The sequence below is a fragment of the Acipenser ruthenus genome, chromosome 8, assembly GCF_902713425.1.
Source record: "Acipenser ruthenus chromosome 8, fAciRut3.2 maternal haplotype, whole genome shotgun sequence".
Taxonomy (NCBI): domain Eukaryota; kingdom Metazoa; phylum Chordata; class Actinopteri; order Acipenseriformes; family Acipenseridae; genus Acipenser; species Acipenser ruthenus.
The window spans coordinates 47,152,398-47,178,362 of record NC_081196.1 but is presented as its reverse complement, the minus strand read 5'-3'; the positions used below and the strand labels follow the sequence as shown (position 1 = coordinate 47,178,362).

The 25,965-nt window shown below is 37.0% G+C and overlaps 2 protein-coding genes and 1 long non-coding RNA gene across 6 annotated transcripts in view; 2 read left to right on the top strand and 1 right to left on the bottom strand.

The window, feature by feature from the left end:
* Positions 1-5,139, top strand: part of LOC117407372 (follistatin-related protein 1) — a 35,229-nt gene extending 30,090 nt beyond the window's left edge. For 2 of the 3 annotated variants that reach the window (XM_034012350.3, XM_034012349.3), the window contains exons 9-11: positions 615-725; positions 1,580-1,683; positions 4,702-5,139. In XM_034012350.3, the coding sequence (XP_033868241.2) occupies positions 615-725; positions 1,580-1,683; positions 4,702-4,746 (260 nt within the window). In that variant the 3' untranslated portion in view covers positions 4,747-5,139. Of the gene's footprint in view, positions 1-614; positions 726-1,579; positions 1,711-4,701 lie in introns of all 3 variants that reach the window. The other variant, XM_059029118.1, reaches the window with a different exon arrangement.
* A 511-nt stretch (positions 5,140-5,650) lies between these two features.
* On the bottom strand, positions 5,651-11,990 carry LOC131737785 (uncharacterized). The gene is made up of 3 exons (XR_009329393.1): positions 11,746-11,990; positions 7,965-8,069; positions 5,651-7,554 (listed from the first exon to the last, which is right to left on the bottom strand). It is a non-coding gene; the product is annotated as an uncharacterized LOC131737785 (long non-coding RNA).
* Positions 11,991-12,094: 104 nt separating this feature from the next.
* LOC117407371 (leucine-rich repeat-containing protein 58) lies at positions 12,095-18,421 on the top strand. 2 transcript variants are annotated; one of them, XM_034012348.3, is made up of 5 exons: positions 12,095-12,172; positions 12,764-13,220; positions 15,293-15,421; positions 15,603-15,880; positions 16,414-18,421. In XM_034012348.3, exons 2-5 carry the CDS (start codon positions 12,769-12,771, stop codon positions 16,605-16,607), a joined length of 1,053 nt encoding a protein of 350 aa, XP_033868239.1. In that variant the 5' UTR covers positions 12,095-12,172; positions 12,764-12,768; the 3' UTR covers positions 16,608-18,421. The 2 variants fall into 2 exon arrangements, with proteins under 2 accessions (XP_033868239.1, XP_058885099.1); XM_059029116.1 differs by lacking the exon at positions 12,095-12,172 and adding an exon at positions 12,196-12,242.
* The last annotated feature ends 7,544 nt before the right edge of the window (positions 18,422-25,965 follow it).

The following is a 25,965-nucleotide window of genomic DNA, read 5'->3' as shown; positions in this document are numbered from 1 at the left end:
TATCTATTGACCTTTTAATCGGTAATTATTATTATTATTATTATTATTATTATTATTATTATTCATTGGTCATTAGTCATTTAGCACAGATGCTTTTATTCAAATCGACTTACAGAGACTAGGGGGTGAATTATTCATCACAACTGCTGCTGCAGAGTCACTTACAATAGGACCTCGATTTTACGTATCATCTGCAGGACAGAGCACAAGTAGGTTAAATGACTTGCTCAGGGTCACACACAGTTAGTCAGTGGCTGAGCAGGGATTAGAACCAGGGACCTCCTGGTATCAAGCCTTTTTCTCACTGGACCACCAAGCCTCTTCTATGAGAAGAAGACAGAATCAGGTAAAGAATGATGTTTGTTGCCATGTCCTGTTTTAATAATAACCCTGGTCATGTAAAAATGCACTGGTCAAAAATATATTGGTTTTGGTAGTGGTCTAACAGTGTAGAAGGCCTTTGTACAAAGCTGTATTAAATACTGGCTAGCAAAGCTTGTTTTTCATAAGGACCAAGACTAAATTATGACTGTGTAATACGGCACTACTGCATTAACGTATTAAAGAAAGTGAGTGTAACTCAGCTGCTACAACACTTTCTTGTGTTTCCTCAGAGTGTGCCCTTGAGGACGAGACCTATGAAGATGGAGCTGAGACTCAAGTGGAGTGTAATCGCTGTGTCTGTGCCTGTGGAAACTGGGTGTGCACTGCCATGATCTGTGATGGTAAGGACGCTGTAAAAAAATCATGCTGCACCCCACTATTGTAGAATTAATTATTTCTTCAATTGCAGTCAAACATGAAATGTCAGGTTCTCAATTCTTACTTGACTTTAATGGTAAACAAAAAGCAACATTGTTTGCTTACTTCATTTATTTGGGAGCACTATTTTTGGTTTTATCTGGAATTAATTAGAAGTATTGTATCACTGTTTCAAAACCCTATTGAATTGTAAGCCCTGCTGCTGTGTGGTTCTGGAATGATAGAATGTTCATGGCTGGAATGTTCAGGGAATTGTAAGCCTAAGCGCACACTCGCAACATGTTGCTCTGTCTTTCAGAATCATGTCAAATCTCTGAGCTGATTTGAATGTGCAGGGACTTTAATAACGTCTATACCGTAAAGGTCATACAGTACGTGCTTTGTGAACAGAGCTTATTGTAGTGTGATTCCTGAAGTTAACCATTGTAGCACAAAGGCCTGATTCACTAAACACTAAACACTTCTGACTTCAGTCCATTTTAAGAAGTAGCAATTGTTGGTTACCTTATGTAAGTTTTAATTTTCTAGCTGTTCTTAATGCTGTAAATTATAAAAACATGACATGAAAAACACTGTCTGAATTGATCGGATGGATATATTTTTTTCAAGGGTAGAAGTCATTATAATTTAATGAGTAACTAAGTGCAGTGCTGCCTAGCCTGCTCCCATGTCAATCTTCGTTTCTGACTGACCGACTTCTGTGATAAAATAACATTTAAATTAAGTGTTTCACTTTTGTTGCCACTATAACAGTACCAAGGAGTGCCGGTGCTGTGAATGAATTACCAATTTGATTTCTTTTTACTTTTGTCTCCAGCTAAGGATAAGAAGGAAGCTCCCGAGGAGGACACAGACCTAACTGCACAGGAGATGACTGAGGAGGAGTGGACCCGACGTGTGGAGGAGCTCAACAAGCACCAGGTTCGTTTTTTAACACCACAGTAACAGGTGAAAACCCCGAGCAGCAGTGCACATAGAGCACAAAAGTTATCTCAGATATCTAACAGCTTTTGGCCCAGAGAGCAAATGTGTACGCCCCTGTCAAGAGTATTCTGCAATGCTTTGGTTCTCAATCACTAAACATCAAACAAAAACTACATTTTAAAAAAAGTACACTCCTGAACATTGAAAAGGCCCCACACTGACGCAACTGGTACAGAAGCTGGGGAAGGTCTTGTGTTGTGTTTGTGGCACCACCAGGTGGCGTGTGGTACACAAACTGCTGTGACTGTGTGACACGTGGAAAAAGTCAAGATTATTGGGCTTCAGGGAGCAGGGTTGGACCCAATGGATCTAAGAACGTACCTACACCCAGCGTGTGAGTTCAGAAGTGTCTCGACGGACAACTGCACAGGATTGCCATCTGCAATGAATGACCACCAGGGGCTATTTCGGCACTGTGGAACAATTTGCACACCACTGATGGGCCAGCATTCAGATCTTCATGTTGTTGATTGGATCATTGCAAGGGGTAGCCAGACAACCTACTGAGGGAAACACTGCGGACCTGTGCATGCCGTGCACCACCTGGGGGCTCCACATATACGAAACTGTAATCATTTTCATAGAAGACCTTCCCCAACTTCTGTACCAAGTTTCACCAGTGTGGGCCACCTTGGGATGGGGACATTTCAGTGTTCTGAAGTGTATATATTTATGTACAGTATATATACACATACACAGAGTTATAAAATAGTTAACAGCAATGACAAATCAACCATGTATAATTTGCTCGCTGACATTCATAGAGATGAAGTTTTAGAAAAAGCTTTGCTGTGCATGAATGTGTGTATGTATATATATATATATATATATATATATATATATATATATATATATATATATATATATATATATATATATATCCAGTGCTCCAAAGTTACTTATGGCAATATATGGAAATATTAATACATCCATTCATTATATGATTTTGTTTACTTTGTTTATCCAGGAAGATATCGAGTTTATATACCATCATGGCAATGTTCCCAATCTTATTTCAGTTAACTTTTCAGCAGTGGAGCTCTTAGTTTAGTTCTCTTTTCTTTACTCACTGCAGGCTATTAAATATACATCAATTTAGATTTTTTTTACAGCAGGTTGAAAGCAATCACGTTAAATAAAAGGGCCTAAAACATCTATGGTTCAGTTGTGAAACGGGGTCAGTTTATCTCCTGCTGCACGACTGCCTTATTGGAGCACACCAGAAGTACAGTGTCCTAGCAGAATCAACTTTTTATTGTCTTGGCTTTCATTAAATGACATACTTGGAGGACCCCCTGCACACAATGCTAATAAAAGAGGCTTGCATTTAAATAAACTGCAGTCCAGCTCTTTTCTAATATTTAAATAAGTCATTTACTTATTGCTGAACCCGTGTCAATTCTCTGAAAATGCAATCAATCAGTCAATCAATCTTTATTTTTATATAGCGCCTTTCTCAAAAATTTGCCTCAAAGCACTGAACAAGAGAAAATAAAATAAAATAAAAACATTTAAGAAGAAATACAGAAATGAAAATACTTAAAAACAATACAAACAAGTAATAAATACATGTGTATAAATAAGTAAGTAAATAATTTAATAATTAAAGAGCAGTAAAAACAAGTGATAAAAATAAATATAATTTACAGGACTGTGAACGCTCTGTCATAAAAGTAAGTTTTCAGTCTTACTTTAAAAACAGCAGCAGAGGGAGCCTCCCTCACAGATGGTGGCAAGCCATTCCACAGTTTAGGGGCTCTGTAAGAGAATGCTCTGCCACCTGCAACACACACAAGGAAATCTAAGTGACATTCCTGATATGTTGCTCAAAGGAAAGATCTTGATCGAAAATAACGCCTACATTTCTCATTTCAGACTTCCAATTAGAGGGGAAGCCACTAAGAGCTAATTCAGATAAGTTTATGTTACTTCGGCAATTTAAGGGTCCCAAAAGCATTCTCTCAGTTTTATCAGAATTTAGCATTAACATTTTTTTGACATCCATTTTTTGATGTCGGCCAGACAACTAGACAGTGCACCTACAGCTATGTTGTCCCCTGGTTTAAGTGATAAATATAGCTGAGTCTCATCAGCATAGCAATGGAAGTTTACCTCATAACTTCGAGCAATATCCCCCAAGGGCAACATATATAGTGAGACAAGAATAGGAACAAGAATGGAACCTTGCGGAACACCCCAAGTAACTGCAGATATAACGGAAATCTATTTGACAAATAAGAATGAAACCAAGACAGGACATTTCCTGACAATCCAACTCGATTTTCGAGGCGATCAATTAAAATAGAGTGGTCAGTGGTGTCAAATGCAGCACTTAAATCTAGTATCATATAAGAACTGAGAGTACACCCATATCGGAAGATAGCAATACATCATTTACCACTTTAACAAGGGCTGTTTCAGTGCTGTAAGCATTGTGGAAGCTGGACTGAAATTTCTCATTGATGTTGTATGCTACAAGAAATTTGTTACGTTGATGAGCCACCACTTTCTCTAAAACTTTGGATAGGAATGGGAGATTAGAAATAAACAGGACTTCCAGAAGGCAGTCAATATGTATTTGAGTCTCTGTGAATTTATGAAAATGACATGTGTCTAATGTGAACAATTAAGATATTTTTATATTCCAATTATGTAAAGGATTTTTCCATTGTAAAATTTACCAACATAAGCATTAGGTTGCATTTTTCTGCAGTGAATGTATGCAATGATCCAGGATGTTCAGTGCATGAGTGGTTATTTATTTATTTATTTATTTATTGTTACCAGTATTAGTAGTAGTAGTAGTAGTTTCAAAACAGATACTGTTGTTTGAATTGGCAGAGGCTGTTTCTTTTCAAATTCTTGCTGTCATTTGCACAAACTGATTTTAGCCAATTCCAGCTGTTTAAAAAACAAACACAGCTAACGTTTTTTTTTTTTTTTTTATCTTTTCAGGAAACGATTGAGAAGTCCAAGAAAATCAACACCAAAGAGATCTAAGTATGAAGTTGAAAGAGGAACACAGAAGCATCGTCCATCATCCCATCCTCTTGTAAAGGAGAGCAAGCGAATGCTTACATTTTCCGCTGTAGTTTAAAGAAAAAACATTTTTGTTGTTTGTTTTTGTATTTTTTTTTAAATATATATATGGTGTAGTAGTCCACGTGTGTTTTATGTAAAGCGCAGTAATCAATGTATCACTGCAAAGCCTTGTGAGTACATTAAATTTCATTTTATTATGTTACATGTTCCCATGTGTTGCTACAACTGTTTACGTAAGGTGTGTCTATTGTTTTATTTATTTATTTTAAATTTTGACGACATTTTTAAACTTTTAAATTGCATTCCCTGCGTCAAGGTGTTTGTGGTCAAAATGTAAAAAAAAAAAAACAATACACACACCTTATGTAAGCAGTTGTTGCAACACATGGGAACATGTAACACAATAAAATAAAATGGTCCTTATGTACCCTTTAAGAACTGCAGAATACAGATTGTCAAAAAAGTTGCCGTAGATGAAATCTTCTGAAGGGGGGGGGGAGGAGTAGCTGCAAAGTGAAAATACCATCTTAGATACCTCTCCTGCTTTGCATGAACTGGTATATATGTGCCATGGCACCAATGGGTTAACTGTTAACAAAGGGCAGATGTATAGAAAATAGAGGTGCTGTTAACATCTTACTCTGAGGTTCCATTATAGATGGTTACATGCATGAAATCTTGTAATAAAATATATTTTACATTCTCATAAAGTGCCATAGCAAAAAAATATTGTAACAGTGTTAATATCTCTAATCATAATCTGTAACTGTAAATTACGTAATAGATTATGCTATATATAACCACTTACAACAGATACCAAAGCCAAAGTGTTAAAAAAAAAAAAAAATAGTACAGTACACTCGTCTTGTGACTAAGCTTTTGGTGTGGTTAAGAATACCAGAATGAGCTGATTTTTTTTTTCCCCACACATTTTTAAACTTGTTTTCTGTAATGCTCATTTGAAACAGGCACAGGTTTGGTATATGTCATTATAGGTCCATATAATATTACAAATAGTATACATGAAAATGTGCTTTATTTTAAGTGGGCGTTTCATAAGGGAGACAGGGTTATATATCCAGCATCTAACAAATGTATATGCAGAAATATATTAATGTATATGTTACAAATATATAAATGGGGTAGTAGTCAACGTGTGTTTTATGTAAAGCACAATCATCAGTGTATTACATTGGGTTTTTTTTTACATTTTGCTTCTGTCACTTGAACAAGATTTACATCATGTTATATTCTTTAAAGGTTATTACTAATGTTATAAGTACCGTACTGTATACAGTTATGATCATGGTTTTAATAGCAGTTCCTGCAAAGAATTATTGGAAGTGTCACCAACAAAAGTCTTTCCCAACATATATGGCTCTCATTTGACATTTCACAAAGGTGCTATATTTTTATTTGTATGTTGCATTTTGAGAACCTTTTTTATATAGCTTTAGTCTTTTTTTTATTTAAATTTGATTGTATCTTGGAGGGCAATCTAAAGAAATACAGAAAAAGCACGTTTTTACCCGTGGTGGGCGTTGTCTTGCTTTATTTCAATTATGTACACACTTTTAGTTAACAAGCCCCATTCTTTGGTTTGATTCTAAGTTAGTGTTATATGGTGTTCATTTATAAATCACCTAGCAGGCATAACAGAGTGTTGTATTTTCTGTTTTAGTCTTTTTCTTGTTCTTTGAGGCATGTCAGAGGTAGGCAGTTTTCAGCATATGAGGTGTCTACGATAGTGTGTTAAAATAGATTTTTGATGGTGCTATTTGCTGACCTGTTGTCTGTAACTGCAGTTAAAAGAATGTTCAAAACTTTATGCGGCTCTGATTTAGCGGAAGTAAAAGCAAGTATGCATTGCTATTATAAAAAAACGGAAGCTTGTAACAACACAAGGGTAGAGTTTGGCACATTTTAAACAAATCTCACCTTGAAAACAAACTGCTCAAGTTGGAAACAAAACCTGATGTGTGATTCGTTATCTGGTATTACTGTACTATTCCAGGTATTTCATTACTCTGGACCCAGCAACTACGATATACCTGTTTTACAAGAACTAATATCAATGGACATTAGCCTCAATGTCAACTACATGACATTCACTATTTTACAGTTTTGTTTTTGACCACCCTACCCATTACTGCAGAATCAGTGCCTTAAAGTATAATGTAAAAGCAAGGATATTAAACAAAGAACGCCTTCAGTGTTTTAACGCCTAGAACCACATTAGCCGGCGTAGCGGTAGTTTTTTCACCACATTGAGCACAGCATGAAGCTGGCAGTAAATCTTTGTTACTTACATTGTTTTTTTTTAAATTTAGTTTTTGTCACTTGAACATGATTTACATTGTGTTGTATTCTTTGAAAGGTTATTACTAATTTAGTCAGGTTTACTTTTATTTTACTACTTTGCATTTTTTTTCATGATTTTTTTGTTATACATGCCAATAAAATGTCTTGATAAAAACATTTGATAAGACTCTTTATTGTCCCTTACCACTGAACATGCTCTTACACAAGTATGGGACTCTTTAACACCAAAGGAAGGAAACCTACATGATTACTAAAGATCTCATAACATGGACCAGTTCACGCACCCTGGGTAAAGTGTTACATATGGTACTTTTATAAAATTCTGGCGTTATGTTTGCCAGTGCTACTGAATTTAGTTACCCACTCCATCATCTTTCCCATGGTCTGCTGTTGCTTCTTGCCAAGTTTCATGGCTATACAGCACATTCTTTCCACTGAGCAAATCTGTGAAATGAGAGTGGAGTTTTTCACAGCATTTAAACATGATTATCTTTTACTCTTGTCCCTATTCAAAAAGCAATCTAAAGGAACTGCTCGAGCGTGTTGTGACAGAAGCCAACAACCGTTTAGAACCATTTTCTGAATATTAAACCTTGAGTTTTAAATCTTATTAAAGAGTTAATGCTTTGTCAATAGAGACCTATAACTCAAAACAAGAGGACTGGGTTGAATGGGCATGTGGACCGAAGGGCTATTCCACGAATATGTAACATTTGATAGTCTTCAGTATCTACTACTGGGCAAGCCCCAGACGTTCTAAAAGTCAGACTTCTTAGTTTTAGGACAGACCCTTCACTACAACAATCTTGGGCTTGCAATTGGTCTTATATTAATTACTAGTGTAACAAATGTACCATTTTTGGCATAGCTTCAGGCAGGCTCACGTGAGGCTCAGTGCTGCTGGATAAACAAAAAGGGTTTTTGTCTCCAGTGCAGCTCTTTTCAGGAGCACATGAATTCTGTATAAAAAAAAAGAAAATGGATTTAAAAAAAGCCCTACCCAATACCAGGTTTTGTAACAGTGTCAGCCAGTGCCTCCATTTCCTGTGCGGTAACTCAACATATTGTATAGCTACTCACTGACTTCCATTTACAATTAGTTACTGAGACCTACATCTTGTTTTATGGGGTTTGGAGAGGTAAACACCTTTCAAATTAAATTAGCTTGGCAAGGTGATTTACAATAGGCCCAAACTGGGTAAGAATATATTTTTTGGAGCTGTTATTATCCAGGTCACTATGGATTACATTTCTGTGGTTTAATAAAATGGCAATTAAAAAACTAATAATAATAATCATATTATATGGTTATAACAAAGAGCTAAATACTCTACAAAGCATCAATGGTTCAAAGTATGTTGGTCACAACCTGAATCTGGGTTATTAAGGGTTTGGAAAACTAAGGCAGCTAACAACAATCCTTACATTTGTCTGGTTGCTATTGGTGTTTAGCTCATGTTTCTAATGTCCAAATTTTGAATCCACTCTAATAAATGGTAACATAATGGTATATTCTACTCATAGTGATTATTTCCATGGAAAACTATGCACGCTGGTCAGGTAGACAAACATTTCAACATATATTTCATATATATATGTATATATATATACAGTGCCTATAGAAAGTCTACACCCCCTTATAGCCTGGAATTAAAATGCATTAAAATAGTTTTTTTTTTTCATTTATCTACACATCCTACCCCACAACTTCCAAGTGAAAAAAATATTCTAGAAATTTGTAGAAAATTAATTAAAAATGGTCAAGACAATTATTAAGAAGTGGAAGGTGTATGGCACCACCAAGACCCTGCCTAGATCAGGCCGTCCCTCCAAACTAGATGACCGAACAACACAGAGACTGATCAGAGAGGCTACCAAGAGGTCATGGCAACTTTGCAAGAGCTACAGGCTTTTATGGCCAAGACTGGTCAAAGTGTGCATGTGACAACAATATCCCAAGCACTCCACAAATCTGGCCTGTATGGTAGGGTGGCAAGAAGGAAGCCATTACTCAAGAAAGCCCACCTTGAATCCCATTTGAAGTATGCAAAAAAAAACACAGGAGATTCTGTAGCCATGTGGCATAAAGTTTTGTGGTCTGACGAAACTAAAATGGAAATTTTTGGCCTAAATGCAAAGCGTTATGTTTGGTGCAAACCCAACACAGCGCATCACCCAAAGAACACCGTCCGTACTGTGAAGCATGGTGGTGGCAGCATCATGTAATGGGGATGTTTCTCATCGGCAGGGACTGGGGCACTTGTCAGGATAGATGGGGAAATGAATGGAGCAAAGCACAGAGAAGTCCTTGAGAAAAACCTGCTGCCCTCTGCAAGAAAGCTGAAACTGGGATGGAAGTTCACCTTTCAGCATGACAACGACCGAAAGCACACAGCCAAAGCTACACTGGAGTGGCTAAGGAACAAAAAGGTAAATATCCTGGAGTGGCCCAGTCAGAACCCCGACCTAAATTCAATTGAAAATTTGTGGCATGACTTGAAGATTGCTGTCCATCAACGCTACCCAAGGAACTTGACAGAACTTGAACAGTTTTGTAAAGAATGGTCAAATATTGCCAAGTCTAGGTGTGCAAAGTTGGTAGAGACCACTCAGGGGGGTGGAGACTTATCCAATTATGATCTTTCAGTTTTGTATTTTTAATATATAATTTATTTCTCAATAAAAACTTTTCCCCTTAACAATGTGGAGTATGGTGTGTAGATAAGTGGAAAATATCCTCATTTAAATGCATGAAACTCTGAGGCACTGACACAACAAAATGTGAAAAAAGTTCAAAGGGGTGTAAACTTTTTGTTATAAAACACTGCAGTCTCCTGTGCACAGAAATCCAGAGGGATTATTGAAATGCAGATTGAAACCGGATGACAGGTGTTGGAGATGTGAATCTGATAAAGGGAGCTATTACACAAAAATGGAGTCGTAGGAAACTACGTGATTACTGGACAAAAATATGTAGGCATATGTCTAATGCTTTACACATAACACCTACCTTGAAAGTTAATAAACCACAGTCCAAATTATTACTCATGTTAATTATTAAAGCAATAAAATAATAAAAAGTTAACGGAATGACGCTGGACTCCAAATTAACACTTTGGAAGAATTATGTTCTAAAAGTTATTGATTTAGAAATAATAATGTATACTTATTTAGGAGATAAACCCACAGAATTCATAAAAATATGAACTATAGCCCCTTTCTATTTTAAGGGATTTGGATATTGAGTCTCTATTTTACGCTGGTTTTAGTGCATATTTGGTATTCCAAGGCTGTCTTTCCATGGAAGTAAAAGTGTAATTTCACATTCAGTTTATTTATTAGACTTCCTACTATTACACAGGTAAGGGTTGTTTTTTTTTTATGGAAGGCCAGCTGGGTCAAAATTGTGTGCTGTTTAGTACACGTTTCAAATAAATCACTACGCGTACTACTGATATAAGCGTTCGATTTTGTTAACTACGCGTACTATTTTTAATAAACGTACACATTTTGGCCAATCAGTTCTTTGGAAATGAAATATAATCAAATTCATGTAAAGAAAAGTTGCCTCACATTTTCCATGCTCTTCCAAAAGTGATCAGGGAATATTTTTAAAAGCCTCTCAAAGCAGACTTTTTTAAACTTGCCTTTCCAATTTTTTAACTTCTGTTTGTACATTTTTTTATGTGCATTTACTTTTCCTGTATTATGTTTTATTTATTTGTTTTAATTTATTTCTGTCACCATAAAACTTCCAATAATCACACTTTTTTTAAACGGCGATAATAATAAAATGCGCGGCATACTGGATGTGGTCTTTTTAGTGGATTTTCTTGTTTTTATTATTAACAGTGGTAAATGCAATTCAGTTTTTCAAAGCAGATTCGTTCTTCTGCTTGTTCATTTTCTAACGTTTTGTATAAACTTGTTTACTTTCGCTTTATTATTATTTATTAGTAAACGCCCTTATCTAGGGCAACTTACAATTGTTACAAGCTATCAAATTAGTTTTACGTACAATTACATTATTTTTTACACACAATTACCCATTTATAATTGGGTTTTTACTGGAGCAATCTAGGTAAAGTACCTTGCTCAAGAGTACAGCATCAGTGTCCCCACCCTTGAACCCACGACCCTCAGGTCAAGAGTCCAGAGTCCTAACCACTACGCCACACTGCTGCTTTATACTTTGGGGGTGTACAATACAGTGGCGTTGTGTTATAAAATAAAAAAAAAAATCCACTGACGCAACCTTTTAACGATGTTACTGGAATGTTGCAATTTTGTTATGTTAATGCTATAAGGTTGTATTATGTTAGTGGCTTCTCCATGATTGTATTTGAAGGTGTTAGTAACGTTACATAATAAACGCTGGGTCTAAATAGTCGGCGGGCCTTCTGGCAAATATTGTAAAGAAACGCACCCCGGCGCTACACAAAATAATAATAATAATAATAATAATAATAATAATAATAATAATAATAATAATAATAAGATTGTGACTACCCTTACTATTTTTGACGGTAAAGCAGGAGACTGGGAGATAACAATTGTTAACAAATGTATTATACTTGATAATAATAAACAAAGTCTATGCCAGGACCACGCCGCGTAAAATATAAAATCACAAACCTCAGCGAGACCGCTGCACTCAGCATACTTGCAGCGCAGAAGAAAATCTCTCGCCGCCATATTTGAAATATTCCTTATTATAAATTGATGTCTTCTTGTCTAAATGATACACCGAAGGTTATTGGCTACTGTGCCAATTACGTTGTGCCTAAGAAGCGACTACAAGCGAATACGTTGTCATGGCAAGCCGCCAACTTAGGAAATACATAGCTAGTGTCATTTTTTTAGAACACGTACCAATTCGAATTTGTACACGTAGTCATTTCTGTGCTCTGATTGGTCCAAATGAGTACGTGTAGCGAGTATTTGAAACGTGTACCACACAATGCGTTTTTGACCTAGATGGCCTTCCATAGTTTCCATGTGTATGATGCGTATGCCCCGACCCCAGGAGACGAGCGTACAGCTGAACAGTTTCCAAATGTTGGCAAGTATCCATGACGTGAGACGGTCTCTTCGAAATATCCCTCCTAAAGCGGGGCAGTTGGTAAAGCCTAGTATGTATATGTAACACACTTCAGGGATTGCATAAGGTCATTATTTTTGTTACTGTACGACATATTTAACAAGTTACATAAGAATTAAACAGCAAACACGCAATAAAATGCGCATTGCTGACATAGACAAAAGGCTCTTAGTTCTACTGTAGCAGAATATAAATCACTGAATCCAACAGTACCACATGCTGTTGAACTTTGCCCCACACTTTCAACACCCTCCTCCTACACAACCAGATACGGATACCCCTGAACATGAATATTATTAGACAGAACCTCTTGCTTCCAGAGGGCTGTTAGTTATCCAAATTCTGGGCGGTAGTGAATGTACTACCCCGGATGGTTTTCCCTGGAAACATGAAAGAGTTTTAATTATTCGTGGAATCTGTTACTAGGCTACCACTGTTCGGGTTTGGAAAGCAAATTTAATTCATTTATTTATTTAGGTTTTTTTTTGTTTGTTTTGTTTCTTTTTTAAAATATATATATATAATATATTTCCTCGACATCTGTGCCTTCAGGAAGAATGGACGGCTATGAAGGTTTGGAAGGGGAGAAAGTCTTGAATTTATCCCGATTGAATTTGGATAACTTGGATTTAGAGCATGTGGGCGAAGAAAGGAAACGGGACACTCAGCAGCTGTTGCTGGTTTACAACAGATTTATTATGCTTCCTGGTTCGATCTGTCACTTTTCGAACCTAGTATTTCTTGACATCAGCTGCAACAGATTGGCCTTTATTTGTGAGGATATCCTCCGTCTTTCCAAGCTCAAGACCCTTGTTGCAAAAAACAACAGACTGGATGAGTTCTCCCTTCCAAAGGACTTCGGGACCATGTCCCTGGAGGTGGTTAACTTCAGTGGGAACAGATTTGAGGAGTTCCCAAGCGAGTTCCTCAATCTACAAAGACTACAGTCCCTCTCTCTGGGAGGAAACAGACTCAAAACAATCCCCGCAGAAATAGAACATTTAACAAGGTAACGTTAAACGAGACCGGCAGCACCCTGGAATGCTGTCATTTGAAATTAGATTGCACATTTTGATGTGTCAGATTCACAGATGTTATTTCTTGCCAAATGAATACATACCGTAGGTACAATAAAAAATAAAAAATAAAATACAAATAAAGTGCACAGGTTGTGAGTAGTTAAATATAGCTATAGCTATAGTAATAGATCCAGCCATATTACTAGGCTGTTTTTCGATTCGTGTTAGTATTTTTTTTTTTTTTAAACTTTAATTTACCTTTTAACTTTGCATAGAGGAAGACATATGTTTAAAACTAAAGACGCATTCAACTCGCATGACTTAGCTATACATCAGTACTTGTTTGGAACTGATTAAATACCATATTGACTCTAGTTGTCAGGTTAATTGATAATAACAGCAAACTGGCAGTGGTCTGTACTACACTACAGTATATGAAATAGACTAGTGTGCATACATGAAGACATATTTAACAGACAGTCCAACAACATGAGTGGAAATAAGACTCCTATTGCATAGCAGTTTGATCCATACCTGGTTTTACCATTTTAATAAGACATACCTGAGTTTGTTAGATACACTGTGGCTAATCAAGGTCATAGTAAAACTGGAATGTGTGAAACTGCTATGCAGTAGGAGTAGGAGGTATTCATCAAACAGTACTTGGAGGAACATGAATGTTTTCATGTTTGAATGTCCACAAAGCTTTTATTTGTATTTAGTTTTTTTTTTTTTTTTTTTTTTTTTTTTTTTTTACAGATAACAACTACAACAGCAGTATTAGATTTTTGGCACAGCTTTAAGGACCAAGGTCAACCAGCTGTTAATAAAAACTACATGCTATAAACAAAATTATAATGTAAAAGTGTGGACATATATTATCAATCTGTATCAGTCAACATCAGTGATATGCTAATTGAGGGGGAAAAAAAGTCTTCAATCTGGACCTGAAAATGGGCACTGTGCCTCAGTCTGTGATGGATTTGGGCAAGTAGTTCAAAAGTAGTGGTGCATCATGGCTGTCACCCTGCATGTGTCACCAAGTTATAGATGCAAAGAACAGTACATTTGGCACTTTAATTTAGTCTAACATACATTACACATTTTAATATGAATCCACAAAGGTACCTGCTTGCAGAAGGGTTTACGTCACATGGGATGAAGGAATTATCTTTATCCAATAAAGTATACACTACAAGACCCAAGTACTTTTTCCAATACATTTCAACCAATGTTTGTTAGGATGTTTGCCCCAGCCCGGCTTGTCCAATGTGCATTGTAGTACAGTACAGTTTTTGTGTGGCTGCATTTTCATAGATGGTGCTCTCTGCTCTGTACTTTTGCTGACTCGAGCAGGTACTGAACAGAGGGAACTTATTGTTATTTTTATTTATTTATTGTTTTAATTTTAGTTCAAAGAAACTAAGATGGGGGGCATGTACAATATTTCTAAAAGGCTTACAAGCTGACCCGGGCAAATATCAAGAGAGGCGTGGACTTAACATTGTGGTTCATTTATACATCTGCACAGAAGTCTAAAAATACAGTAGGATCAAGTGACAATGAACATATAATTCCTTAGAACAAAATAGCCACGACTAATATATAGAAGTACATTATGTAGATTTTTAGTTAAACACAGTAAATATTAGAATAGTTGACTGGAGTTTTTTTTAATTAAAAATAAATGGTCCACTTATGGTTGTATGTATTGCAGTTACTTTTACACAAACCCATCAAATGGTCCACCAAGTCACTGGGGAATTGATTTAGAAAATATCTGAGTTACCACTGAGACCACTTCAGATTCATTACTGGTCTTGTTTTCACATGGGATCCCAGTAAAGCAGGAATAGCAAAACACACAGTTTATTAGCTTTCACAGATTAAACATGCAAACATGAATTGTTTCCATATATTGAATAAGTAAAATCTGCATAAACCTTAAACTAAAAGCAAACTGAACTTGATTGTTTGCTATTTTATATACCTATTTACTTAGTCTGTTTTGCTGATGTGCTTTCTGTTCTTAAATATAATGTGAATTTATCTTCTTTTCCAGCCTGGAGCTGCTGTACCTAGGGGGAAATTCCATTACTTCCATTCCTCCAGAGCTTGCAAATCTCCCGTACCTCAGCTACCTGGTACTGTGCGACAATAGAATACAGAGCATCCCTCCACAGCTAGCACAGTGAGTCCTTACTCTTGTATTGCAGTACACTTTAATGTTTTCACAATTACATTTTCACAATAACTGCCAAAATAAATAATAAACCAGGTATACAAGCTTAATAATACTACTTTACACATCTTTAGCATGTAAGGTTGCATATGTCCCAAATCCTAAATCTGCAGTTGTGTTTGTATTGCAGGATGCGCTCTTTACGATCCCTGAGCCTCCATAACAACCTGCTCACTTATCTTCCACGCGAGATTCTCAGCCTGTTCCAACTGCAGGAGCTCAGTCTCCGTGGCAACCCGCTGGTAGTGCGGTTTGTCAAAGATATGACCTACGACCCTCCTTCACTCTTAGAGCTGGCTGGACGCACGGTCAAATCCCGAAATCTCACCTACAAGCCAGAGGACTTGCCAGGGAACCTCGTCAGGTACCTGGATTTGGCCAGCAAGTGCCCCAACCCAAAATGTGGAGGTATTTTCATCCTTTTATCAAGCTCTTAATCAGGAACTACACTAAATGTGAATCATGTGTACTGCTGACTTGTAGTGCATATAAGGTTATGTAATTTATAGAATGACTGGCTTGCATGGTTTTAATCCAAAATGTTGAGACCCAATCATTTTACGACTCAAAAACTTGAAGTACACAACAAAATTAACCAAAAATGTCACATGAAAAAATATATATGCATATGTTAAACCATATTTTAAATAATGTGTTGCGTATGTGTTGATGACGTTTAACACACACCCTTTGAATGAGCTCCATTATCCATGATTTTATATACAAATAATTTGCTAGAAATGTTTCATGAACCAGTCAATGTTGGTTGCAATTTTGGAACTTGTTTGGGTTTATTTAAAAATGAATTAATACACTGTTCCCATCTTTTTACTAATAGTGTTAGACTGTATTTCTCTTGTATAAATACGTGAGGTTGTCTTTCAGGACCCTGTAGAAAATAGTACAAATATGTGTTTTGTTTGTTTTTGCTTCTGTTGCAGGTGTCTACTTCGACTCCTGTGTGCGTCACATCAAGTTTGTAGATTTCTGTGGCAAGTATCGCCTCCCCCTGATGCACTACCTGTGCTCCCCGGAGTGCTCCTCTCCCTGCAGCTCCAACCCGCAGAGCGACGCTGACTCTGAGGACGAGAACAGCGTTCCTGCACACAGAATGCAGAAAGTACTGCTCGGCTAAGGGGGACAAGTTACACCAGACTCTCAATGGGGAGGGGGAGGGGGGTTTACTGCCACCACCTAACTCACGTTATGTTCCAGTTTTTTAGCGCTGCCTTTGCTATTGTGTCAAAAAAAAATTTCTCCCCTAAAATTTATTTAGTTTTTCTCTTAGAACAGTTTAAGAGTGAGTTTGATGGGTAAAAAACTGACTAAAAAAAAAAAAAAAAAAAGTATAAAATTTCAAGCAGGCTTAAAAAACACACACACACACACACTATTTTTTTTTTTTTTGAGAACCAATCAGTGGATGACATAATGTTTTGCTTTATTCAGATAGTACTATTACTGTTAAAGATTGCATGCTATGATTGTTCACAAAGTGCAAAAGTGTGAGTTGCAGTGCACAGTGAAGAAAATGTGCATTTCCAGCTATGTTATGCGGGGACACTTTGTTTAAATACTTGCCTAAAGTTTAACAGTGTAATGCATTCTATAATGAAATGAAGCTCATTAAACAGTATCATTTTATGTTTTTTGTTTTTGTTTCTAAAGTGCCCTCAGACTAAATTTTTTTTAGTACAAGTGAAAGCATGGCCAGTCTTCACAAACATAAGGTTGCTCATGTTTCCTAACAGTTTGCTACAGAGACAGACTTAATCAAGTCTCTTTAGAAACAAAAAAGCTCTCCTTTCCAAAAAAAGAACAGCTGCTGACAGTTCTGTCAAAGAAAAGAACTGTACATACCCAGCTGGGTTAAACAGTGGTTAAAAAAACAAACAAACTTTGTACCAGTGTTTTTTTGAAGTCTGTTTCAAAGCTCTTTTCAAAATGTTAGCTGTAGTGCATAACAATAAGTGCTCTGGCATTTCTGTTCCGTACCACATCATGGATTGTTATTGCTGGGTTACCTGTTTCACAATATGGGCAATAATCCTTACACTATCAGTGCACTAGAGCGGACATTTTGAAAAGAGCTTTGAAACCGACTTTAAAGTTCTAAGTGTAAAAAGTTGTCAGGATGTTAACAATGACAAGAAAAATGACAGGTAAGTTATTTAAACACTTGTAGCAACACGTGAGGATGTGTAACACTATCTTTTTCAGAACATTATACTGTTAATTTACAAACAACCAGATTTTTTTTTTATTCTTTAATTTGTTTCCCACCGAGAAATACATCTGGCACAAATGAATGCTTAACCACTGTGGATATCAATACATTATAAATTTATAAAGGCTGATGTTACTTATCAGTTTCGCCTTTTAAATTTGTTTTTCAACATTCCACTGGCCAATTTTCACCTTGCATGTTAAAAGGGAAAACTTACTAGAAACTAATGGTAGATTTGATAAACCCACTCTTGTAAGTTAATTTTTATTATAGCATTTAAAAGCAATGGTGGATATATATATATAATTCCAGGATAACCAGTGCTGTAGAAAACTAATAATATCCAGGTATAGGTTGATGAAATTGACCACTGAGTGTTTTTAAGTTATGGATGAGCCACCTTCTATGCGCACAAATTTTTTTTTTTTTTTTTTGTAAATAGAAAAAAAAATCACTGCCTAAAAATGAAAGTGCCTGTTGTACATTTATAAAAATAAAAATGAAAAATTGTTTTAAATAACATATTTATATAAAATTTGAATAATGCAGTTAGCCTTAATGCATGCCATACATTTTTGGAATGTTCATTATTTTTTAATATTTTGTGTATTGGGAATTGATTTTATGTGAGTGTGTTTGTGTGCACCTGTCTTGCTAGAATATAGAATGTTGATAATATATTACTGGCATACATAATAAACTAAAAGTTTTCTGAACGCTTACTGAGTGGTGGTGGTCGGTTTTGACGTGGTTGGAGAACAGGGCCCTTGGCAATCCACATGCCCCCATATAACCCCTTTTTGTGGGTTATAATATTGTTTCAGTGCACTGTAAGAAGTTATGGAGAATCTTAGGGATACATGGAGATGCCTGTCTGTATGTCTTTCTGTAAATATAATGGCACATTTTATTTACTGGTCGATATCAGTCTAGAAAGGCAGATAAGTAAAGAATATAACCTAATCCACCAAAAAAACACTGTAAAAAAAAAAAACAACATTATTTAAAGAACTAAGGCTTTGTTAATAGGATCCACTGTGTTATTCTGTTAAAATAATTTGAATGGGGGGAAAAAAAAAAGAAATTGCCATGAAAATAGCTTCAGCCACATTCAGTGGCTGACAGGTGCCACGTTGTTGGAATGGTGCCTACCTGAGCAGTGCTTGTCTTCCAAGATGTTGAATTTGCATCTCAACATGGAACACTTTCCCAGCTGGAATACAAAAGATGCTTCTTTTCACTCTACCAAAGGCTCCATGTGCTTCGTTTTGCTTTTTTCTAGATGATGCAAGACCTCTCAATGAAAGCCCTACAGGCAATGTTAGCTTTGTGTAAATTTCCTTCAGTGGTGTGAAGAGTCTATGATCTCATTCCTTAAGGAGGTTTCCAACACATTCGATTTTTAAGATTTGCAAGAACATAACATATGTTTTTAGAAACCTCACAGCCTGAATGAAGTATTACAGGAATGTACCTACTGCTGTGATTTTGCAATGAACAGCAATGTTTATCTCATGGTCAGACTATTTTTAAAAACATGAGTTCAAATCCTACGTATTGCATCATGAGACTGGATTCACCCATTGCACGACTAACCTTTGAGGCTTCATACTTGTTGCAAGCTAACTGTAAGATATTGTTAAATATTAGCAAATATTTTGCTTTTTAAGTGATGTGATAATATGCTATTTAACGTGTGGAAAATGATGCAAAAAGTCATTAATTAGACTCAACACACTCCAAACAAAGTTTTGTGAAAACTGAAAGTCATTAACAATATTTTTAAAGAGTGATGCCCACAGTATGTGTTTGCATATGTCTGTCACGAGAATACAATAACACGTCAGCTGTACATCCCTGCATTCTGTCACTGGCTGCTGAGGCGCTTGTGTGTTTGGATTAGAGAGACAGACGCTCTTCCTGTGACGTGCTGCCTGCTGTGTTTACAGGGAACCGTTGCTGAAGATTGGTGAGCTGCGGTTCATTAACCTGCTGGTGGGTGAGTCACAGAGGAGTGTCTCACTATAAAAAGGAGCCCCCTGACCAAACCGATCTCTGAGACAGCAAACACACTTTGTGAGAGCTTGTTGCGGTAAGCACTCTTAAAATAAAAAGTCTGTTTCAACCACCGATCACCACGTGTGGAATCAGGATCGTGATTTAGTACCTAATTCGCTCAAAATGATCAGGGATTACTTTGGGGATTTGCAAAATCCTATTAAAAGTATAGGAAGAGATTGTGTCAACAGAACCTCCTTGTAATAGCAGGACACGGCAATGTTTTATTTTTTAACAGTTTTTGCACAGTGTTTTGTTTATGTTTTGATTATTGTGTATACTAGCTGTGTGTGCACCTGTGGTCTACCATCGCTGGTAGTGTCACAGGGTTCTTCTGTGTTTAAGTAAACAAATAAATCCTGTGTACCTTGACAAAGAAAGCTTGCCTGTGTCCCTCCCGTTTGTCAGCGGCTAACCCACATCCCTAGCACAATCCCACTAATCAGCCGCTGTACACATTGTGGTGGAAGCTGGGCCTCTTCTTGTATAAGAGCACCCTGAAGCTCTTGAAGTGCAGGGTTGCACTGGACAGGCTGCTGTTGCCATCTGTAGCATGTCCCAAACCTACTCAATAGGGTTCTCTTCAGGAGATTACACTGGCCTGCTGTATCTATCCTCTTGACTGCTTCCTGGTCAAGATAAGCAGTGATGATCCTTGTTTGATGGGGCCGGGCGCTCTCATCATCCAAAATGCTGGTCTGAAGTTTGTCCCAACTGCACCAAGATGTCACTATCGGATGGATGAAGGATGTCATCTCAGTACCTAACAGCAGTAAGTGAGGGTGTCGTTCTGGATACATGGAAGTCCGTCCTTCCCTGTATGCTGATCCCAGCCCATATCGATCATGTTCTGCAACATGCTGCAGCACCTGACATGATCCCTCATGAAGCCATCTGCAAACCATCTGTAGAAATTGTAAGTACTAACTGTCTGCGAAAAGTATCTACCGTGACTCAGTTTCAATATGACAATCTTCCTGAGGGGTTGTGACCCCTCACCAGGTTGTCTCCTCTGCTACTGGTTTAATATCAACTCCACATACGGGAGGTCACACTTTGAGACACACATTCAATTCTGTTTTTATTAGTCTAATTAATGACTTTATGACCCTTTTGTTATATATAATTTCAGTAAATCTAGATCCCCAATAAAAGTTGAGTAGTATATTGATATCGAACTCTTATTAGATCCTATATTTTAATCATAATTGTGTGCCACCCTGTAAGCCTTTGAGAATACTGTATTTAAAAAGATGTTACAATGTTAATCTCCCAATGCTTTGTTTGACATGTAAAACTGTGAGGGTTATCGTTTGGAGACTATAGCAATATGTACTGTATAAAAGCTGAATACAGGGCACTTTTAAAAGCTAAAGTGCAGGCCTTCTTCTCTTTTATTGTTTTATAACTTCTAATGAGATGTCATACAAGTAAAGGCAATGTTATTTCACTAGCTCTGTGCTGGAGGTGAGAGGTACATACTGGGTCTTTCCATCAAAGAGCATTTCCCCCGTAATTAACACCTTTCATGGGCACAGGTGTTTTCATGCTCTTTGAAAGAAAGCGTGTATCTTTCTACAATTTCAATAGGTGAAGAAATACTAATGTCTTTCTTTTGAAACATTACGTAGTTACCTTTACATGCATGGGGTCAATTTATTTCCTTGTGTGAATAGTCCATATTTATAGCCTTTGTGTTCCAAATCAGCTCACCAGCATTGATAGGTAAATTCAAACGGCACTGTAATGACATTTCTGTCACCACTGCAACGTTACTGGCAGGAACACAACTGGTGACACTGCGTTCAGACTCGTTTCAAACAGCGCTTCACGCTTGGATCACATTTGGTGTGCCACATAGAGTAAGAGATTTAAATGTGGGTAAATTATCATTTCAGTTGAAGAAACAGATCTGCTATGTGCTGTGGCCTCTACTGTGTTAAAGTATAACAACGGTTCATGACTGTGCTTACTTGTCTAAGATCCACATGCATGTAGTAGGAAGAGCGCCATCTCAAATTCATGAACTTTTCTCACAAACCCAGAACAATAAGCTCATAGCTACTCAGTCAGGCAGAAACATCCAGCTGTTGGACAGGATGAACGATGAAAAATCTACCAAATGATGTGTGTGTGAAAGGGTAGACAGTCTGTCCTGGTCTATCTAATATTGTCCCTTCATAGTCCTTGTGTCTTTGTGAGAGCCAGCAATACAAAAGCAACTTGGTCCTTAGTACCTGTTCAGTAGATGGCGCTGTCTCTTTGATAACAACTGATGTAATTGCTGATCTGTTTTTTGGTTACACAGGCAACTAGATCTGAGGAACAGTTTTTGAACTCAGGTCAAAGCACCTTTTCACAGAACCTGGTACCTGGGTGTGAATTGCATTTAAGCATGGCAAAATATTGTAAGAACCATGGTAAAGTATGGTAGATGCACACGACAAAAAAAGCACATTTGCTACGCAAACTGTAGTATTACACTTTATTCCTCCTCAGCCCAAAAAAAGTTTTCAGGCATTCTCATCAGCCCTGTTCAAGATGCTGGTACTATAAAGAGGAGGAATGAGAAAATATTGAATTCCCTCTGCTGCAATTAAAAGTGCCCTGCAGCAAGCTAACTATTTCTTACTCATTAGAAAATCCCTTTACCAGCCGTCAACACTATGACAAGATGGCTTTGGATGAATGTGCCTGAATTGCCTTTTGCTTGATAATGTCTTGGATGTATGCTGTGGAGTAGGGAGAGGTTAATACTTGCATGAATCCTGCTTGTGAGGAAGTTGTCACTCAGAGCCATCATATGAATGGCAATCCTTTTGTAATACTTTTCCGTTCTTGTGAATGTAAACTCCTAAACGGTAATCTTACTGCATAATGTACAGAATACAATATACAATATACAGGTTCATTTTTAAACGTGTTGCTAAACCTGTAATAAACTTTACAGACAAGAATTAAAATCCTCCCTGCGTAAGACGTGTGCGCAGGCACATTTTTGTTAGTTTGTTTTATTGTTTAATCAGTTTTGTTAATTGTTTTGCTTTATTGTTTAATTTAATTGTTTTATTGTTTAATTATCCCCTGCACCTGGGTGGTAATTGTAAATTAGGACCAGATGCAGGGTATAAAAGGGAGATCGTCAGGGCTGCTGAGGAGAAGGAGGCAGAAGGGGTGCTCTGCTTCCAAGCAGTCTTTAAAAAGTAAGTTTAAAGAGAGTGTTTTGGTGCTTGTAGCAGGTAAACGGCTTAGCCGTCCTGCGGATCAGTTTAGGTTCTCGTTTGTGTAGTTAGTGCTCATTGAAGAGCTAGGTGTGTATTTTGTGTTTTGTTTTGTGTTTTTGTGAATTAAAATATAGCGCGTCAGCACGTGAAAATCCATTTCTGGTGTCCTGGGTCTATTTTTAAAGGGGCAACGAACCGAGTCAGTTGCAATTTTGTTACAATATATATATATAAACACTTCTTAGGGCTGGGACAAAACAGCTATAATAAATCTTAGCCAAAAAAGGAAGATGTGAACAGAACGCACTATCATGTTCTATCCAAATGATGGCAACAAAACACCCACCCTTTACCTTTCATTTTAAAAACAAACAGTTATTATATCACCATAAATTCAGATAAATCCAGAAGTAACTACTAATCAGGAAATGTGTGTTTAGTCTTCCAGGTGTTACAGGTAAAGAGTGCTGAACCAAATCAGACTAGGTTTTTTTTTTTTGTTTTTTTAAAGATATTAGTGATCAAACACAACCAAAAATCTGTAGACACATTTCTTCTTATGTAGGCGTGTTTAATAATTGGGTTGGGTAAAACTAAAAAGTCAAATGAACAGCGAGAGAGGGGACTATGAGACCTTAAGATAGCTGTGATATGTTTGAAGCAGGCATGATAGAGGAGGGTAGGACAGGGCTCTCACCCCCTGTTCAGAAGGATAAAGACTTGATTATACTGAGCAGGTGTAGAGCTCATATTACACTCCATTGGAGGGCAGGCAGCGCTATCAGGTGGAAACTGTGAAAGTTTAAACAGGAGGGATGCTACAAATTGAAAAAGAACCAAAGACACACAGAACTCCATATGCTTCAGAAGTGCTGTGATATAACCAGTGTATACGTATAGGCCTGTGCGGAATAAGAGACAACGCAGGACAGCGTGTAAGGAACTGACAATACAGGAGGATGCAGTATCTGATCTAATCTGGGAGTTTGCAGACCTGAGGAGAAAACACTTTGCTGGCATCAGAAGTGCTTTAAAAAAAAAAAAAAAAAGATTTCTCAAGGTATGTGTTTTTTTTTCTCCACGTGAGTTTAACCCTTTCTCTCTTAGACATTGCATTGTAAGAGGTAGCAACCACATTTGCAAGGCTGTCAGTTATTACAGTGGGCTATCAAAAGCTATCATAGGAGTTTACTGGTTAGACAGAGCAAAAATCATGCATAATAGGAATTAAAATCTACCTCATTTAAAATTAAAAGGATTTAAACTGCAGTGTCTGGTACAATACAGACAGCAAAACTGCAGTATTTGGCTGCATTCTTCTTTTCATAATTAACATTTTAAATAACAAGTCTTTATTAACTGCTGCCTGGAGTTCTGATGTACTGCAATATTGCTAGACTTGTCAGTTTGGAGATGTCTTCAAACTGCTAGACAGGCTCTCCTAGTGACAGGGAATCCTCTGATTGGTTTCATTTCTGTAAATGTTACATGCTGGAGGCTAATGGGAAGATCCAAGCCCTTGAGGAATGAAACACAACCCAACGGTGTCACATTGATTGTTCAGAGTCCAACAGTCAAACAGAGGCTGCACCAATGAGACATACTTTGGCCGTGAGGTATATAGGGGTGGTTGAGTAGTAAGCTAGGGAAAAAGTAAGGGCCACAGAGCAATTAAACGTGGCAGGTAGCCTCAGCAGACCATGGGGAAGGCAATGGTATGGCTGGCACCTTATGCATTATGCTTGAAGGTAAAAAAACAGAGCTTCTGTGCAGATGACTTTCCTGGTTTGAAACTACACAACTATGCAACACAAAAAAATAACATGATTTATCATTCTCAACTCCACAAATGAAAAAGCAAATTAAATTGCATTATTAATAATAATGTCATTCAAAATAACACTGAACCAGTTTGTTCATGCATGTGATGGTTTAATCCCAGCAACAATGCACAGCAACCAGTGGTTGGGACAAAAGCACACTCACAGACACAGTCAAAAATACATGCATCCCCTTCTGCACTCTGGGAGATTACTCATAACTAGGTTCTATCCCAGTTATAATTACCACATATTTCTTCATAACAATTTCTTTACCAAGGCGGGTTATTTAGTTACCTGGAGATGCATTATTTTTCCTAAATACCACAGACTGTTGTTTTCCCACCTGTGGAAAACAATCATTGTCTGATAAATATGCAGAAGAGTGGGACACAGTGTAGTGTGGGTCCTGAGCATTTTAATGTGTTACCACTGTTGTTTTCAATAACTATGCTAGTCAAATAATTATTTTCAAAATTAACCTATTACCTAATGCTACTTTATTCATGAGTCCTCTAAATGATTTACCTGATGGAAACTTGATTCACTGTGACCTTGCACATTACACCTGTTACATTTTGAACTTGATACTGATTAGTTTGCCAACAGGGTATGACACATGATCTCTGCTGTCTACAAGGTAACACTAAATAAAATAATATAGGCTGATGGCTATTAAGCACAGCATGCACACCAAATAAAAACACACAATTTGTTTGGATAATCATTATTCAAGAAAGGTACATGCATTCATCTTTGAAAGCTAGCAAGTATTTGGATATAATCAGATAGAACGATTAATTGCAACAGTTCTTGCTAATCACTGGTGCCATTGACTATATCCAGGAGTAAAGTGTATGCTGGTGCATTAACTCTGAGGAGGACAAGAACTGGGCATGTCAAAGGAGCCTTATCATTTTAGATTGACACACAAACCTAGTCTGGGACTGCAACTAGCTGGGCTATAGAAACGTTCCACACATACCTATACTGAGACAGGATCTTTAGAAAGAGCATAGTAATATACAGATGTATGACAAAAGTCTGCAATCAAATTCTATTCGCACGATATATAATGTATACACATTTTAGTTCTGATTGTACACACATGTATGAACAGCATTTCAATATCTTTAAATCTGCTATATGTATTTATAGATAGAC

Coding starts and splice junctions, on each gene's coding strand:
- LOC117407371 (XM_034012348.3), top strand. CDS start 12,769: ATGGACGGCTATGAAGGTTTGGAAGGGGAGAAAGTCTTGAATTTATCC. Junction 13,221..15,292: donor GAAATAGAACATTTAACAAG/GTAACGTTAAAC, acceptor CTTCTTTTCCAG/CCTGGAGCTGCTGTACCTAG. Junction 15,881..16,413: donor CCCCAACCCAAAATGTGGAG/GTATTTTCATCC, acceptor CTTCTGTTGCAG/GTGTCTACTTCGACTCCTGT.